The sequence below is a fragment of the Cornus florida genome, unplaced genomic scaffold (assembly GCF_030987335.1).
Source record: "Cornus florida cultivar Cherokee Brave unplaced genomic scaffold, ASM3098733v1 CherokeeBrave_3.0.0_Hap2_Chr05, whole genome shotgun sequence".
NCBI lineage: Eukaryota > Viridiplantae > Streptophyta > Magnoliopsida > Cornales > Cornaceae > Cornus > Cornus florida.
In genome coordinates, this window is record NW_026775575.1 from 28232066 (window position 1) to 28248399 (window position 16334).

The following is a 16334-nucleotide window of genomic DNA, read 5'->3' on the forward strand; positions in this document are numbered from 1 at the left end:
AAACCTCTTGATCAAACATGGTTAAACAAATTTCATTCACACCCCTTCAAATTTGGCCAAATATCATCCTTAAATAGCTTTCGAAAGTAACTATCACTTAGGTCCATTTTTCACTTTTCCGTCACAGTTTCCGTTAAAAATATGTAAAATACAATTTTGCCCCTAAATATCCTTTGACTTGGTCAAAAATGCTCTCTAACATAAAAAATAAAAAAAAAAGACTACAATACCCCTAAATACACTACAAATTTATAATTATGGATATATCATATATATATATATATATATATATATATTTATATGTATGTATGTATGATATATATATACCGAGCAGGAATGGACATTTTGGTTGGTGAGAGATCACTTAAACTTCAGACGCAAGGTGGGCTAAAGATGAGCAGTGCTTGGCTGTTGTGGAGTCTCATAATTCCTAATCCCATTGTTTGTGCCTCAGATCCGTATATACACACATTACACACAGAGACACACACATACACACACACACACACACACACATACATCCGCTCCGCCACTGCCACCCACATAGACATCCGTCATCGCCATTGCCGCCGCCACCTCCCACACAATCCCAACCCATCACCAATCGTTGCCGCCACCACTCACACGATCCCAATCCCAACCCAACACCTTCCCAATCCCTCCTCCTCCTTCACCACATAGAGTGATTGTTGTTGTTGGCAAAAACAAGTACCACAATCAGACCAAATTCCATCAAAATTCAAGCATAATGTAGAGCAGAATATTTTTTTTTCTAGTTTATATAGCTGAAAACCCATAAATCAAGATTGTTCTTCATGGGTTTCCAAAAATTAATAATCTAAATTTCTAGAATACTGAGAGAAACAAAGAGATTTTAAAAAACTTATTATGGATCAAAGGAGTTGATATTCTTTATTTTCTTTTCTTCTCTTTGTTTAAACTAATTACATATCAAATCAAGATTGTTCTTCACTTGGGTTTCAGAAATATATATACGTGTCCATATATATATGGTATATCTATATAATTTGTAAATTTATAAAATTTTAGGGATATTTTAGTCTTTTAATCTAATTGTCTAGCCAAAAGAGTTGTTTTGGCAAAGTCAAATGGTATTTACGTCATTTTATATCATGTCAGAATTGTTCAGTTAATAGTTGGAGTGTGAGTAAAAAACGGAACAAAAATTTATAATATAAGTAATAATTATTTTTAAAAAATATTTGAAAATGATATTTGACCAAACTTAAAGTGCCAGTGAAATTAATCCTAAAAGGAAAACATGTGTTTCCAACGAGGACACACGAATAAGAAAGTTTGTGTAATTTAACTTTTAAAAAAATATGCCAATCGGCAAAACGCTATTGGTTGACTTTGGCTACCATAGAGAGTAAGTACGATCTATCAGTTTGCCAAAACCTTGGTTTTATTTTGCCTTTCAATTACCTTACTCGCTTCTCTCATCCAATTTTCGACCACCATTGTTCGTAATTCTCAACTCCAAACCCCCGCAAATTTCCCTTCTCTCTCTATTTCTCTCTCTATATACACACACATACATATATACATGTATATATACAATTCTCATCGAAGGAACGAACGATTATAATCGGAGTTTCGAAACCCTAATATTTCACTTTGGTACTCTAATGGTGCAGATTGTTTCAATTTTCTATTTTGAGCAACGGAGATTCAATTCTTGTCGATAATGGAGGTCTTGAAGGAGAATAATCTGGAATTGGTGGTTTCCAGCTCCACCCCGTCGTTTCAGGACTTGTTGGATTCGCAGCAGGACCTCTTCCGCAGCCAGATCGATCAGCTTCAGAACATCGTCGTCAGACAATGCGAAGTCACTGGCGTCAACCCTCTTTCGCAAGAAATGGTTCGTTACTCCTATCTCTCTCTATTGTTTTTTCTACCGTCTGTTTTGCTGTTGAGAATACAAAGGAAAGAGTAATATAAATCATGTTGAACTGGTTTATGGGAAACAGAAAACTCATCTTATAATCGACAAATAGTTGAATTAGGTTCAGTTGAGTTGCAGATTTGTGTTTATATATATATATATATATATATATATATAAATTCAGCTGTTCAGGGTTTTGTTATTTTGTTGTCTCACTAAAGTTCGGTGCTTTTTTGTTTATTTCAAATTGTTTCTCTATAAGAAATTCCTTGGGGTTGACAAATGGGTGTTTCTTTTGAGGTGGGATTATAATCGGAGTTGCAAGTACTTGGGTCAATGTCCACAAGGAATTTTAAGTGTTTGCAAATGCTAATCATTCGTCCATGACTCCATGTGCATAGAGTGCCATATTTAGGTTAAGTCTTAATTGGTTGATAAGTTGTTGTTAAACTTGAGTTGTTAAATGACATGATTTAAGCCTGAGGCTTTGTATTTCTTTTTCTAGTTTTTGTTCTATATAGAAAGTGAATTTTTTTGGAGTAGATGGCTTTGTAGGGTGATTTAATATATAGCCAAATGTGATCTACAATAGTATCTTGAGATTAGGAAGCTGTCTCATAATACAATTGTTGTACCGTATAAGGAAAGTCCAAGTTGTTTTTAATAAGATTTAATTAAATGTTTGGTGTACATATTACCAAAATTTTCAAGTATTGCTGTTGCCTAGGTTGTTCAATCTGCAGCACACATGAAATGCATTCATGGGTTATATTGTTTGTCTACTGTGAGGGTGCTATGCATGAAGTGTTGAAACTTAAATAATGTGTGAAATCATTAAATTATCGGAAGCAACTTTACTTGTAATGATCTCTCTGTAAAAAAGAAAACAGCCCTCCTAAATGATATTGTAAATCACTAAGATATTAAATTGTTTGATTCCATTTTAGTGATAAGGTACTATACTATTGCTTTCATTTTCACTCCAAATGCCTTACTGTGAGCTATCATTTTAGTATTCTATTTATTTGTGAAGCGGTGCCTAGATGTTCCTGGCATTGAACTCTTTAGTTTTTTAAACTAAGTTAGTCATCTTTCATTTGGTGTAAGAAAGGATCTTTCTTGTACTATATTTTAATAAATGATTGAATATTCATATGTATTCCGATTACTCATCCTTTTTTCTTTTTTTTTTCGTTTTTTTGTTCACGTGCAGGCAGCTGGAGCTCTGTCAATTAAAATCGGTAAGTGCTGGTAGTGGCATTGTTATTGGTAGAAAATTATCAGTTTCTTGTCAATTTATTGTTTATAGTTTTAATTCATGAATTAGAAGTTAATATTTGTTATATCTGTGTATAATTTAATTCAATTTTATGTTTCTCTTATGTTAGTGGGGTTATTAAGAGCGCCTCACCAAGTTCATTTTGTGTAGAGCAAAATTATCAAGTTAACTACTTTTTGAACATGTCAATACATTTACTGGATTACCAATTGTCTGAGGATGATCTTTCTAATTGTTTCTTATGTCCTTTGTCTCTTTAGGATAGGATTGTAACTGGTTATGAATTACTTCAATCAAATTAGTTGAATGTGCTCTAACTGACACCCTTGTGATTCGCAATGATTTTTTATTTTTTTTTTCCCTACAAGACTGGTCTTAAAAAAATACTATTCATGATTTAAGTCTTTTGACTCTTGATCCACGTCATTTTTTAAAGCACTTGTAGTACAAGTAATGGTGATTGTTCAATGCAATTAATAGTTTTGCAACTTGCAGGAAAAAGACCCAGGGATTTGCTAAATCCTAAGGCTGTAAAGTATATGCAGTCGGTCTTCTCTATCAAAGATGCAATTAGCAAGAAGGAATCCCGTGAGATCAGTGCTCTTTTTGGTGTTACAGTCACGCAGGTTTCTTTTACCTCTACCTTCTTTTTTGTTTTTCTTTCATTTCTGTCTTTTTGTTATATGTTAGTTTTAGAATAAAGCATGTGCAAGTACTCCAGCATCCCTTGAAAAAGGTGATCCCCTTGTTAATGTTTGCTTACATTTTGTTTTGTTATTGATATTTAGGTTCGGGATTTTTTTAATGGTCAGCGTTCTAGAGTGAGGAAGTCTGTACGGTTGTCAAGGGAGAAGGCACTTCGAGCTAATGCATGTAAGGAAGAAGTGCAAGATGGAGTCTCAACAAGTTCTGACCCTATGATACCTATTAATACAGTTCCCTTAAACTCTGTTGGTCCTACCAATGTTGAGGGACCTTCATGCTCTACACAGGATGAAATTTTACCTGGCATAGATGATTCGGATAAAAATTTCATTGAGAATATTTTTGCTATGATGCGGAATGAAGAAACATTCTCTGGACAGGTGAAATTGATGGAGTGGATCTTGCAGGTTCAAAATTCTTCAGTACTAAATTGGTACATGCCACAAATCTTTATGAACATGGAAATTCGTTGTTGTATTCTGGTTGTAGGCTATATTCCTTGACCTGGTTACGCTATCATCTACTTGCAGGTTCTTAACCAAAGGTAGTGTAATGATTTTAGCAACGTGGTTGAGTCAAGCAGCAACTGAAGAACAAACAAGTGTTCTTCATGTCATTCTTAAGGTATATGTGTCCGTGGTAATGATTTGCTACACGCTTCTGAAATGTTTCACTGGATTTTAATGGTTAATTTGCCATTGTCATCAGGTTCTTTGTCACCTTCCACTACATAAAGCTGTGCCTGTACATATGTCAGCAATACTACAAAGTGTTAACAGACTGCGTTTTTACAGGACATCTGGTGTGTTTTTGTCACAGATACTTGCCCTTTGTTCTTTCCTCTCTCTCTCATATAAATATATGTATGTATATATATATATATATATATTACCACCTTATAGTCAAGTTAGCATCCATTTACTTTATGATGTCAAGAATCATACCTTAATTTAATCCAAGATTTGAGCCTCGTGATCATATTGTGTGGAGAAACCTGAATATCATAAGGACATTTAAGCTACTGGAGAGAGGTTTTCAATGAAGGCCATTGATGACGAAGTCGATAATAGAACGGTGGACCTTCAATTTTTTGTTTTTGATTATGTTTGTCAATCCTAATTACAACTGTCGAATATTAAAAGGAGCTTTCTCATAATTGAAGATGTTCAATAAGCCTGTCAATTATGCCCCTGTTAACAGATTAATAAATTATTAACTTAGTTAATTGTGGATTTCATGAAACCTTTCAAAGATAAATGTCAACTTGTGCCAAATAAATAGCATCATATATGACAACCTTGAAAAGATGTATTAAATGTGGATGACAGAGTTGAAAATCACTGATTTCATCATATTTGATACGCCATGACCTGTTAATTGAGTTTGCCTCCATGGATAGGGCTTTTTTTTTTTTTTTTTGTTAACTATGGATGGGGCTTTTACGTTTTACTCAAATAAAGAATACCCTAATATATCACGAAAACACTTATTTATTTATTTATTTTATTTAAACACATCTAAACTTATATTGATTTTATTTTGTGTTGTGTTGTGTGTGTAGAATGTTTTACTTAAATATTTTTTGTTTATTTTTCTTGGAAAGGGGGTGTGGGTGTGAATTCTTGATACCTGGCAGTTTCATGTACCTAGATATTCTGATTTACTGATCGCGTCAAATGCGTTCATGTATGTACTGAGAAGATGTGAGGAACTGAGAAGGGACTCAATGGAATATAAACAGATGTGATTTTATAGTGGCCATTTAGAAATGAGCTTATTGTTAAGACAGGGTTGGCGAAATTTGATCTGAAAAGTTTGCTCTATTATTCTTTTCTTTTTTTTTCTTTTTTTTTTTTTTTCGCATGCTTCAATTGCTGTAATTCAGAGTTTCCTTTTTATATGGAATAGAAAACAAAAATTTTCTTTCTCTGTATTCCTTATATGCTCTTTGTGATATTTTTGAATCTCATTTATCTGATTTGAAGATCAGACATTTCAAACAGGGCAAGGATTCTGTTATCTAGATGGAGCAAAGTTTTTGCAAGAAGTCAGGCTATGAAGAAACCCAATGCCAAGAAATCTTTGAGCGATGTACAGAATGAGAGGCTGTTGCAGCAGAGGCAAGCCCATTTCTTTAATTCTTTGTGAAATCAGATTTTTCTCATTTAGTTTTTCATTATTGTTCTCTGATCATGTGCAGCATTGGTGAAATTATGGACAATGAAATATGGGAGTCAAAAATTGATATTTCTGTAAGTATAGAAATCAAATGACTCATGCTGCTTCAATCTTTTTTGTTGTGTGTTGTTTCTTGATTTTCTTTCTTGCTCTGTAGGAAGACAATCTTGCTCCCTCATATGAAGGTTCAGAGAATATTAGGTATGCATATTACTTGATGATCAGATGCCATTCAGTCTGATTGAAATTGATTTGGTTGTTGTGGATGTATTAAGAATGAATTTATTAAACAGGAAGTTGGAATCTTCTCAGCCTCTTAAACTGCTCACAGCCTCCACAGATGATTCTAGTAAGAAGCTTATTCGAGGGGTATCTTCATCCCGTATCCTTAGGATTTCGGATAAACTTTTTGAAAAATTAATTATATGTTTTGACTTATATAGCCTTCTAAATACAAAATAAAAAATGTATATAAAATTTATTGTTTAACAAAAGTAGTCACATCAACTTTTTTGTCAAGTTATTCAACAATACAAAGCCTAGTTTATAGGGTGTTTAAAAATAACACAAGTAGCAATGGCAGTTGGAATCAGTGTTTTAATTTATTATGAATCAGGTTGTTTCCTTATAAAAAGATAAAACGATTATAAATTAAGAAGCATGGATATTGACACAGGATACAAACACGATATGACCTTATAAAAAGATAAAACGATTATAAATTAAGAAGCATGGATATTGACACAGGATACAAACACGATATGACATGGATATGGACACGAAATGACATGGATACATCGTCATGAAAATCTTAGTGAAAGTAGGATTTGGCAATAGAATATATGTATGTTTTGTACAAAAAATCATATTATACATGAAAAATAAATGTTATACGACTGTAAGGTGAATTCGTAACTTTTAAATCATATAGATAATATCATCCTTGTCACATAGAGAAAAGAAATAACACATATATGACTTAAATATGGATGTGCGCATGTATACAAATATGTTTATGTGTGTGTGTGTGTGTTTGTGGACACATATTTTGATTATTCCTCTCCCATTCTTATTTCCATCTACTCCTTTTATAAAAATATTCTTTTTAAAAAAAAAAAAAAAAATCGATTTAAATTTAAATAAATTTGTTATAACTATAATTTGATTTTTCTTTCAACACTACATTGAAATAAAGGAAAATTAAGAAAATTTTGTGGTGTCTGCTGACATTTTGTCTGCTTGTGTAGATAGGTTTAAATTCAGAGTAGATCCTTTAAGGATATGATTTTCACACTACACAAAAGTCTTGCACCCAACTTGATTTTGTCAATGAAGGAAATGACACAATTCTTTTCAAAAGTGGAGTGCAAGAGTACTTTTTGGGATAATCGTGGACTGTAATAGTACTTTTGAGGGACAAGTTTGTCATTTCCTTTTTTTATTTTATTTTAAAGTAATTGTAGTGTAAGAGTACTTTTTGGAAGTAGAGACATTGGCTACCTTAATCTCCCTCGCACACAAAAACACAGAAGCGCACACGTCATTTGTTTCTTAATTTAGTGCCTTTGAAGTTGTCAGAATTTGATTTGTATTTACTCTTTACTTGTGTTCTGAACCCAGGAGGTATTTATTTATGTTATTACTGTTCTTAATTCTCCCCTTTTGGGAAGAATTGTTTGCTTTAGAGTAATGCATACCTACTAAAATTACCATAGGTGCTTAGGTAATACTTTATTTTTTTTCTTAGTTAGGTCACAATAAATGCAGTGAGAAAATGTCTGGAAATTATGTAGCCAATAAGAATTCTAATTACTAGAAAAGGTTAGTTATCTTATATGTAAGATCAATAATGTGATCAAGTTATAGAAGAAAGACGTGTTATCTTATAAGTTTCTCAAGTCTTGCCAATTTGAAAATTTTTCATTAATATGAGATCAAAAAATATAATGTAGCCAGAAAAAAATAATAATAATAATAAAAAAACTAAATAAAAAATTAAAGGAAAAATTTGACGACGAGTGGTGGGGTCTTGTTATTAGTGCTGTTAAATATGAGTATAAAGTTGTAAGTACTTGAAGTCCCCTGGTAACTTGTAATCCAAGTTCTGACAGTGAGTGGACTGGTACAGCCCCCGAATTTTCATTGTCGCAAGGCTGTCAGTTGCTTATTGTTTCCTCCTGTTTTTGCTGATTCAAGGTTGTTGATTGTAATGGGTGTCTCTAAGCTTTTAGTTTTGGCATGATGTTTATTTTAGCTTTGTTCATAATGTCAAATTTCGAAGCTTTGAATCCATTGTTAAAGTCTCCAGTTTGATTCCATGGAACGAAAATAAGTCCTCTCAAATTTTATGTGGACAAAATCAAGAGCACAACTGCCGTAAAAGAAAAAAGATATTAATCAAAATCAAAATCAAAATCAAGAGCTCAATTTATTTATTTTCTTTTTTATATTTCACTGTTGAGAGGAGATTGAGTAAAAGAGGATTATTATCTCATTTTATTCTGAAGAAGGCCATACTCAAGATCTGCTATTATAAAGAAAGCATGAATGTGTTTTAACCAATAAATTAATTATATATCCAATTCATAGTGGTTGGCTGATCATCTTATTGTCGCATGTTGTGTTGGCAAATGCATACAATGAGATGATTTTCCTGATGTATGGGTAACTATTGGTTTATTTTTTACTCTTTCCTGATATAAAGGCTAATACGTGCTGGAGCACTGGTCCCTGGAAGCCTTACATTTGCTGAAATGACATTTCTTACTTTTGACCTGGAGAATGACAGATGACTAATATTAGTATCTTAAGCTGAACTCGTACGTTTTTAGCCAATCCAACCTCAAGGAGAAATCAACTTCAAATAAACTGTTTTGTCCTTCCATGGTTAGATGCAGATGCTGTATCTGAAGGAAGTGAAGTACATGACTTTAAGGCTAAAATATGTCATCTAAAAAGGTTATCAAAATAAAAGGCATCAAAAAATAGAAGGGACTGCTTAATGATGAGATAAACTAACGAGTACTTTCCAGGAAGGATAACAATAATGTGATATCTCAATTGCCCAAAAGACCTCTTTTAGCAAGGAAATTAGCTTGTGAATTAGCAGGTTTCAATATTAAACATCCAAATTAATCATATAGATGTGCTCTTATGGGGCATTAGGGGAAGCCAAAATGTTTGCTCTTCTGGTAGGATGGTGCAATTCTGATTCTGAGAGTGAGTTGAAAAGCCATTAAATTGGATACTGATGTCCATGACGAGCCTGCATATGGACCTTCTTCGAGCACTGTCTTGTTGAAATTTTCCTGCACTGTTTTATTCTCTTCTTAGCTGTACTATAAAGAACCTGAGAAAACTGACTTCCATGGACAACCAGTGCAGACATCGAGAACCATAGAAGAAAACACTATTATGAACCCTACTCAATCATGATTGAATGAACGGATGATAATGTCACTTTTGTAATGATGATATGATAAACTGTTTGCAGTATGACTAATTCTTCTAATGATGATATGCAGACTTAAAAAATTAGATATAATTGGAGACATAGCTTGTAATAAAAAAGAACATCCTTACAAATGGGATGAAGGCAAGGATGATGAATGTGATTAATTTATCTAGCTGGAAGAATGTACAGGAAGTTCTAATACTGCGTTGATGATTCTGATTTTTCACGAGGCAATGCTCTTACTAGGACCAATTTTTGGGAGGAGATGCGGAAAACCATATTAATGTATTAGGTATTTGACCAAAAGGGGATAATTGCAATGGTGTGAATGTTAAACTAGAAGCAGGATTTATTTACCCAAAAAAAAACTAGAAGCAGCAGTTGCACTAGAATGAACTATTAGATTTAGGGTTTTACAACTAAGGTCTGAAGAAGAATCATTGTGTCCTCCACCTAGAAGTGGGGAATGGCCATAATAATTAGTCATGGATGCTATTTTAAACCCAAAGAGGAGATATGGAAATGAGCAACTGCAGTCACTTTCTTATCAAAGATTTAATCATTAAAAACTGCAACGTTGTTACCTGATACAGGAATGAATTGAGGGCAACAGTAGTACAAATTTATATATAGTGAGTGCTAGCTAAGAAGTCTGATGCCGTTGTGATTCTTAACCCCAAAATGGGACTGGGTTAGCTTTTGGATTAGGGTACATCATACATACTGACTAAGTGATCTTTCTTTGTCATCGTCGGTATTGAGACACAGGAAACTTTTTCAGAGTCCCCCCCCAACAACCCCAACCCCAACCCCAACCCAACAAACAAACCGATTTTCTCAAAACGGCATAGCCTAATTACACATGCTTCAAACACCAAGTTTTTTTTTGGTTGCATCTAATATTGAAAAGTAGAAAGCTGGAAAAACATGTGATTTATAAGTTTGGTTAATCTGTTGGTATGTTCTATTGGCTGAATCTCTTTGCAATATCTCTGTTCTGCTCTTCTACATCTAAATAACTCAAAAAGAGACTTAGATTATGCATTATTTAATTTTCCAATTATGGAAGAGCATAGAGATCATTGCCTTAGCTAGTTACAGAAACCAGAGAGCGCAGAAAAGTTCTGCTGGTGGAACAACCTGGCCAAAAACCGGGTGTAAGAAGCTCACAGGTGACAAGGTCAGTGCCTGCAAATCAAGGCCGTCCGTTGTCGGCCGATGATATCCAAAAAGCAAAAATGCGTGCTCAATTCATGCAAAGCAAATATGGAAAAACAAGTACCTCTTCTAATGAAGGGCACCAAGTGAAGATTGAAGGTCCAAACAGATTGCCTTCCCAAGCTTGCACTTTCTTTCCAGCATCCAGAGCTGACGCTCGGTCTAAAATTGAGGAACACAAGAAGTCTGTGATGGTTCCTTCAAAGGTTTCTAATCAACAGGAATCTCCACTTGATAAGATGATTTTGGACCCAGATGAACCTTTATGGAAGAAATGCAAGAGGGTCCAAATTCCATGGCTGACACCACCAGGTACATTTGCTTTTAGTGCTTTTTATTGGCTCACTTTAACTGTCTATCAAATCGTTTTGGTGTAGAAAAGACTATCAAGCAGTTCACAAGTGAAAATAAAGACCTTTTTAGATGTGTCCTGAAATTAAAGGAAAAGAGATAATACAATATGAGTACTTTCCTGCATACACAGAGAGATTCAACTGTTTCCCCGCCACTTTTCCCTTCTAATATATATTTTTTTCTTTTCCTTTTTGACAAAGTCATTTATTGGTGGAAAATTTTGGATCAGCTCCATTGTAAACTATTTTTCTGACTATCAGAACAAGGAGTTGTACAAATATGATTCTTGGTTACACAAATCTAATATTCACGGACAATTTGAGGCTGAACCTATGTTACGTGGACTCTGGTACGTGTGTCGGGTATGGGTACGTATGTATGCGTCGGACGTGTCAAATCTCCAAACAGAAGGACACATGGCCACTGCTAAATATTTATTTTATTTTATTTTCTAGAATAAAGTGATGTTATGTAACAAAATGTTCAAATAGGCATTTAACTCATTTTAAAGTAATAATATAATAAAATTGAATGATTGGATACGCTTCTTAATTAAATGTCCAACCAAAAGTGTCGGACGCGTATCCCATACCCATGTCCGAGCAATATGTGTCTGACATGGATGTCCTGATAGAGAGAGAAGAGATCAATCTATAACAATATGACCTAAAGAAACCTTTTGATCGAAGCATTTTCTGGGATTAACTTCTTTACTTCTAATAAATAGGGCATCAAATGGATGAGGTTTTTGTTCCCATTTTGATACCTACTTTTCAAAGTCATTGGATGGTGAAAACTCCCTAGTGATTGGATTTTGACACGTACTTCCTGTTCCCATGTGAAAGATCTTGTACATGGTAGAGCAAGTTTATTGTGAGAGCACTCTCATTATGAGCTCATGCCCACAGCTGTTGGATTGAGAAGCAGCTTCTGGAAACAACAATCTCATTATAACTTTTATTTAACCTAGTAAAGGTTCAATATTGCATATTAACTAATATTCTCCCAATTCTTCTGGCTATGTTAGCTTTACGGTGCTGTTGGGGCTATGTTACATGGACTTGGGTACATGTTTCTGGTACGGGAATGTATCAATGCGTCGGACGTGTGAAATCTCTTAACAGAAGGACACACAGACACCACTAAATATTCATTTTATTTAGTTATTTTATTTTATTTTCTAGAGTAAAAGAATGTTTATATCTAATATAGTGTTCAATATAGGATTTTAACTCATTTTAAAGTAATAATATAATATAATAAAATGATTGGATATGCTTTTTAAGTACATGTCCAACTAAAAGTGCTGGACACGTATCTCATACCTATGTCCGAGCATTGTGTGTCTAGCACGGGTATTCACTACTTTTGAAGCGTCCATGTAACATAGTGTTGGGGTACGATGAGGTGGGGATTGTTATGGTTGAGACCAAACTACATTTCATAAAACTACAGATAACCACTTTAATGCTTTGATGGAGCAAAATGTTGTTTGATTAGGGTTGTGGGCCTGTTTCAAAAAAAATTGCCTTACCTCGAGGCAGAAAATTCTCAGATCTCTTTGCACTTTATGAACATTTATCAGACCATATAAATGATATGATTTTTCTCCCAATAAGTTAAAGTCAAATTTGTATAATTAACGCCATTGTTCCAATTATCAATTTAGCAAGGATTTTCACATTGAATTCTTAAATCGGTGCTCCTGATGTTTTCCTCGAGAAGCATTGGAATAGAAGGGGGTGAGGGTGGGCAGCATAGAAGCACTTCACTACATAAATTTAAATCAGTAGCTTTATTCGTTTTCTTTCACTCAAACAGGTGAGCACCTTGTTTGTTGACTAAAAAGTATGAGCAATTCCATTTTATTTTAAAATATGAGCAATTATAATTTATCTTTTGCTGCCGAATATATCTCAGGTAATAGATTTGCAAATTCTAGCATGGATTTGAAGTGGAAGTGTATCTAATGTTATGATTTTATCTGATTTCTCAAGCTAAATCTGGGATTATGTTGGGTTTTTTTTTTTTTATCCCGAAAACGTCAACTTCTACAAGCATGGATTTGCATGGATTTGACTGAAACTGATAGATAAATTGGTTGTTTGGGGGATCAGTGTAGCGCAACCTATATAAATGCAGAATTTGCAGATGAATTGACTACAGGGAACATGTTTAATGGACTGAAAATTCACAGCTTGGTAAATTAATTTAAATAACTTGCCTCTAGCTTAACCTGTCAATTTTTTATTTTTGACTAACAAAAAAACAAATTCCTTTATTTATTTTAATCACACTTACAACTTCAAAATTAGGTCAATGATATCGTGATAGAGCAGGTTTTGTTCTATAATTGAAGTCAACTGATTTTTTTGAGAATGTAAAGTAGGCAATTCGTGGTCATCTGATTATGGATGTTGACTTCTACATGGTGCGAAACAAATCGGGTTATGAATAAGTTGTCAAACTTGTCTACTTCATATGGCTGTTTTTGTTGGACAGTGACCGCTGGAAGAAAAAACTATATATATATAGATCAATTACTCATGCTGTAAATAATCCACAGCAAGAAAAAACAATGAATTTTGACAGATTTGTCTACGGTTTCGTGTTTTCTCTGCGGATTTCAGCCTTCTCTGCCTTTTTTCCTTTATGCAGAGATGAGGATCGATGGTGACTGGAGACTTGGCAGTGGAGAGAGCAGCAAAGAGGTTGAAGTTCAGAAAAACAGAATATGCCGGGAGAAGGAAATTGTCTACAATACAGTGCAGGAAATTCCAGCCAATCCCAAGGAACCGTGGGACCGTGAGATGGATTATGATGATACATTAACCCCAGAAATCCCAACTGAACAGCTGCCAGATGCTGATGGTGCCGAACCAATGGCTTCCTCTAGTGAAAATAAAAACATTTCCGTTACTCCGGCCACCACCACCACCGCGACATCATCTCAGAATGGTAATGGGGGCATGCCGGAACCAGATCTCGAGTTGCTTGCCGTGTTGCTTAAAAACCCAGAATTGGTTTTTGCCTTGACGTCCGGCCAAGGTGGTGGTAATTTGTCGAGTGAGGATACTGTGAAGCTGCTCGATATGATCAAGGTTAATGGGGTCGGTGGACTGGGTAATGTAAATGGGTTAGGCACAATGGCGGAGGAGAAGGTTGAAGTTTCTCTCCCATCCCCAACTCCTTCCAGCGATCCTGTAACGGTGCGTCATTTAGGCACATGCTGTCGAATTTGTGACAATTTACGAATTAGTATCAATATCATCTTCTTCATCGTCATCTTCTTCTTCTTCCTCTCTCTAAACAATAAATAATGAATACATGTCCAAACCATGGTCAAATCGTAAAATAATGCTTAGGATGGTGTTAATAAGTTTGTTTACGGGATATGGCATATCCTGCTTTTAGGATCACCAAGTGGTGTCTGCAACTAATGGGTCCTACATTCCTGTTTGAAAAAACCACCATCCAATCTGATCGGACCCTTAACGGTAAAATATTTCAAACATAGGCTGGATTGAGAAAGGAAAGCCATTGCGAGGGTATGCCCTTCGTTCCAAATTCGACGAGGGCATCTCTCACCCGCGAAGAAGTTTCATCGATGTGGGGACTGAAATTTTCCTCAAATGGGAACAGTTGATGCATCTATTCACTGCATGGTGCTGTCAAAGTAGTTTCACTAATAATTAACTGGATTTCTCATTATTACTAAATTTGCCTGGGTTTACTAATAAATATTTGTTGTTTTTTTTTCTTTTTTCTTTTTTTGAAATGCAGAGTGGATGGAGATCAGAAGTTGCCAAAAATCCCTTTTCACGGCAAAGTTCAGTAACAAACAGAGAAGCATATGTCATCCCAGGAATTGCTGGAACTGAAGAAGAAAAGCGTACTGCAACCAGCTCGATGCGGCCTGAAATTCGGTCCGCTGACATCATGGTACCCTACCAGCCAGAAAATTTCCCAACATTATCCCAGCAAACAATCCCTCCATTCCGGTTTCCCCAAACACCTACTTCCTTACCCGAAAGACAGATTCATACTTCTTCTCCAAATATACCTTTACCCAATTTTCAAGCTGCAAACTCACCTATGAGGCGGGCTGAAACGTTGGGGCACGTTAAGCCAGCACCGGTGTCAATCGTGTTGAATACTCCAGAGAGACAGCCCATTGAATTTTCTATTCCCCCTTTGTTGCCAACACGCCCACAAACACAGCCGCATCAGCCTCACCAAATGCCAATGCCCGAGCCTCTGCCTTCGGCACATTCTTGGAGTGTGAGGCAGGGTTTCATTTCGAATCCTCATTCTCAAGCTAACCATGACAATTATAATGCATTGGTTCCAGGACCTCCAGGTCATCGGGGGAGAGATGAATATATGGGTGAACCCGGGTATGAAACATGGAGTCCCGAAAATAGTCCGACTAGATCTCCCGAGTACGTCTCAGGATGGAACAGAATGAATTCGGGTCATAATTATAGGCCAGACCAGTCAAGACCGAGGAATTCTTCCCGGTACCGGGATCATAATAGGTACGGAGACAGAAGGTGGCGCGAACGGGACCGTGACAGGAGGAGATGAGTGTAAAGCTTTAATGGCGGGAGGGTGGAACTACCTGGCAGAGTGGATGTGTTTTGGGGATGGGAGTTCTTTGAAATTTGGAATGGCGTACAAGGATGGGCTTTGGCGTCAGGCAGAACACTATAACTACTAAAACTTTATCCTGTATACTGCCTTTCCAATTGAGGGGGAAAAAAACTGCCTTTCCAATTGCGAAAATATTGAGAAGTTCATTTTTGTTTTTTATTCAATTGGGTAAAATCATTTTAGACATGCTAAATTTATATTGTTATTCACTGAGTGAAATGAATTCAGACATGCCAAGTTCGTATAGCTATATCATCTTATTCTTGCTTGAATAATAAGAAGGGAAGAGGAAAATAATTTTGATTTTGTAAGACTATAACCTTCTAACTCTTTTTGTTTCTCCTAAAAAGAAAATGAAGGCAAAGGATCAAATTCCTTTTAAATATTCCTTTTTGCAAAGGATCAAATTCCTTTTAAATATTCCTTTTTTTTTTTCTGCCTTTTAAATATTTCTCTTGTTCATATAAAAAATAAAAAAATAAATAATCAGTTACGACAATCATTTATTCTTCTCTCTGGTTATTCCAATAAGAGAGAATTAACATCACCACCTCTTTCTTTTACTTTTTCTAGCTAATATAATTTGA

At 35.1% G+C, this 16334-nt stretch overlaps 1 protein-coding gene across 1 annotated transcript; it reads left to right on the forward strand.

Annotated features, from left to right (window-relative positions):
* Positions 1-1409: 1409 nt before the first annotated feature.
* LOC132306220 (homeobox protein LUMINIDEPENDENS) lies at positions 1410-15995 on the forward strand. Its single transcript, XM_059803543.1, has 13 exons — positions 1410-1882; positions 3120-3147; positions 3681-3811; positions 3974-4323; positions 4421-4514; positions 4599-4692; positions 5881-6010; positions 6091-6142; positions 6226-6269; positions 6362-6450; positions 10624-11052; positions 13753-14303; positions 14878-15995. The coding sequence occupies exons 1-13, from the start codon at positions 1709-1711 to the stop codon at positions 15679-15681; spliced, it is 2970 nt and encodes a 989-aa protein (XP_059659526.1). The 5' UTR covers positions 1410-1708; the 3' UTR covers positions 15682-15995.
* Positions 15996-16334: the final 339 nt, after the last annotated feature.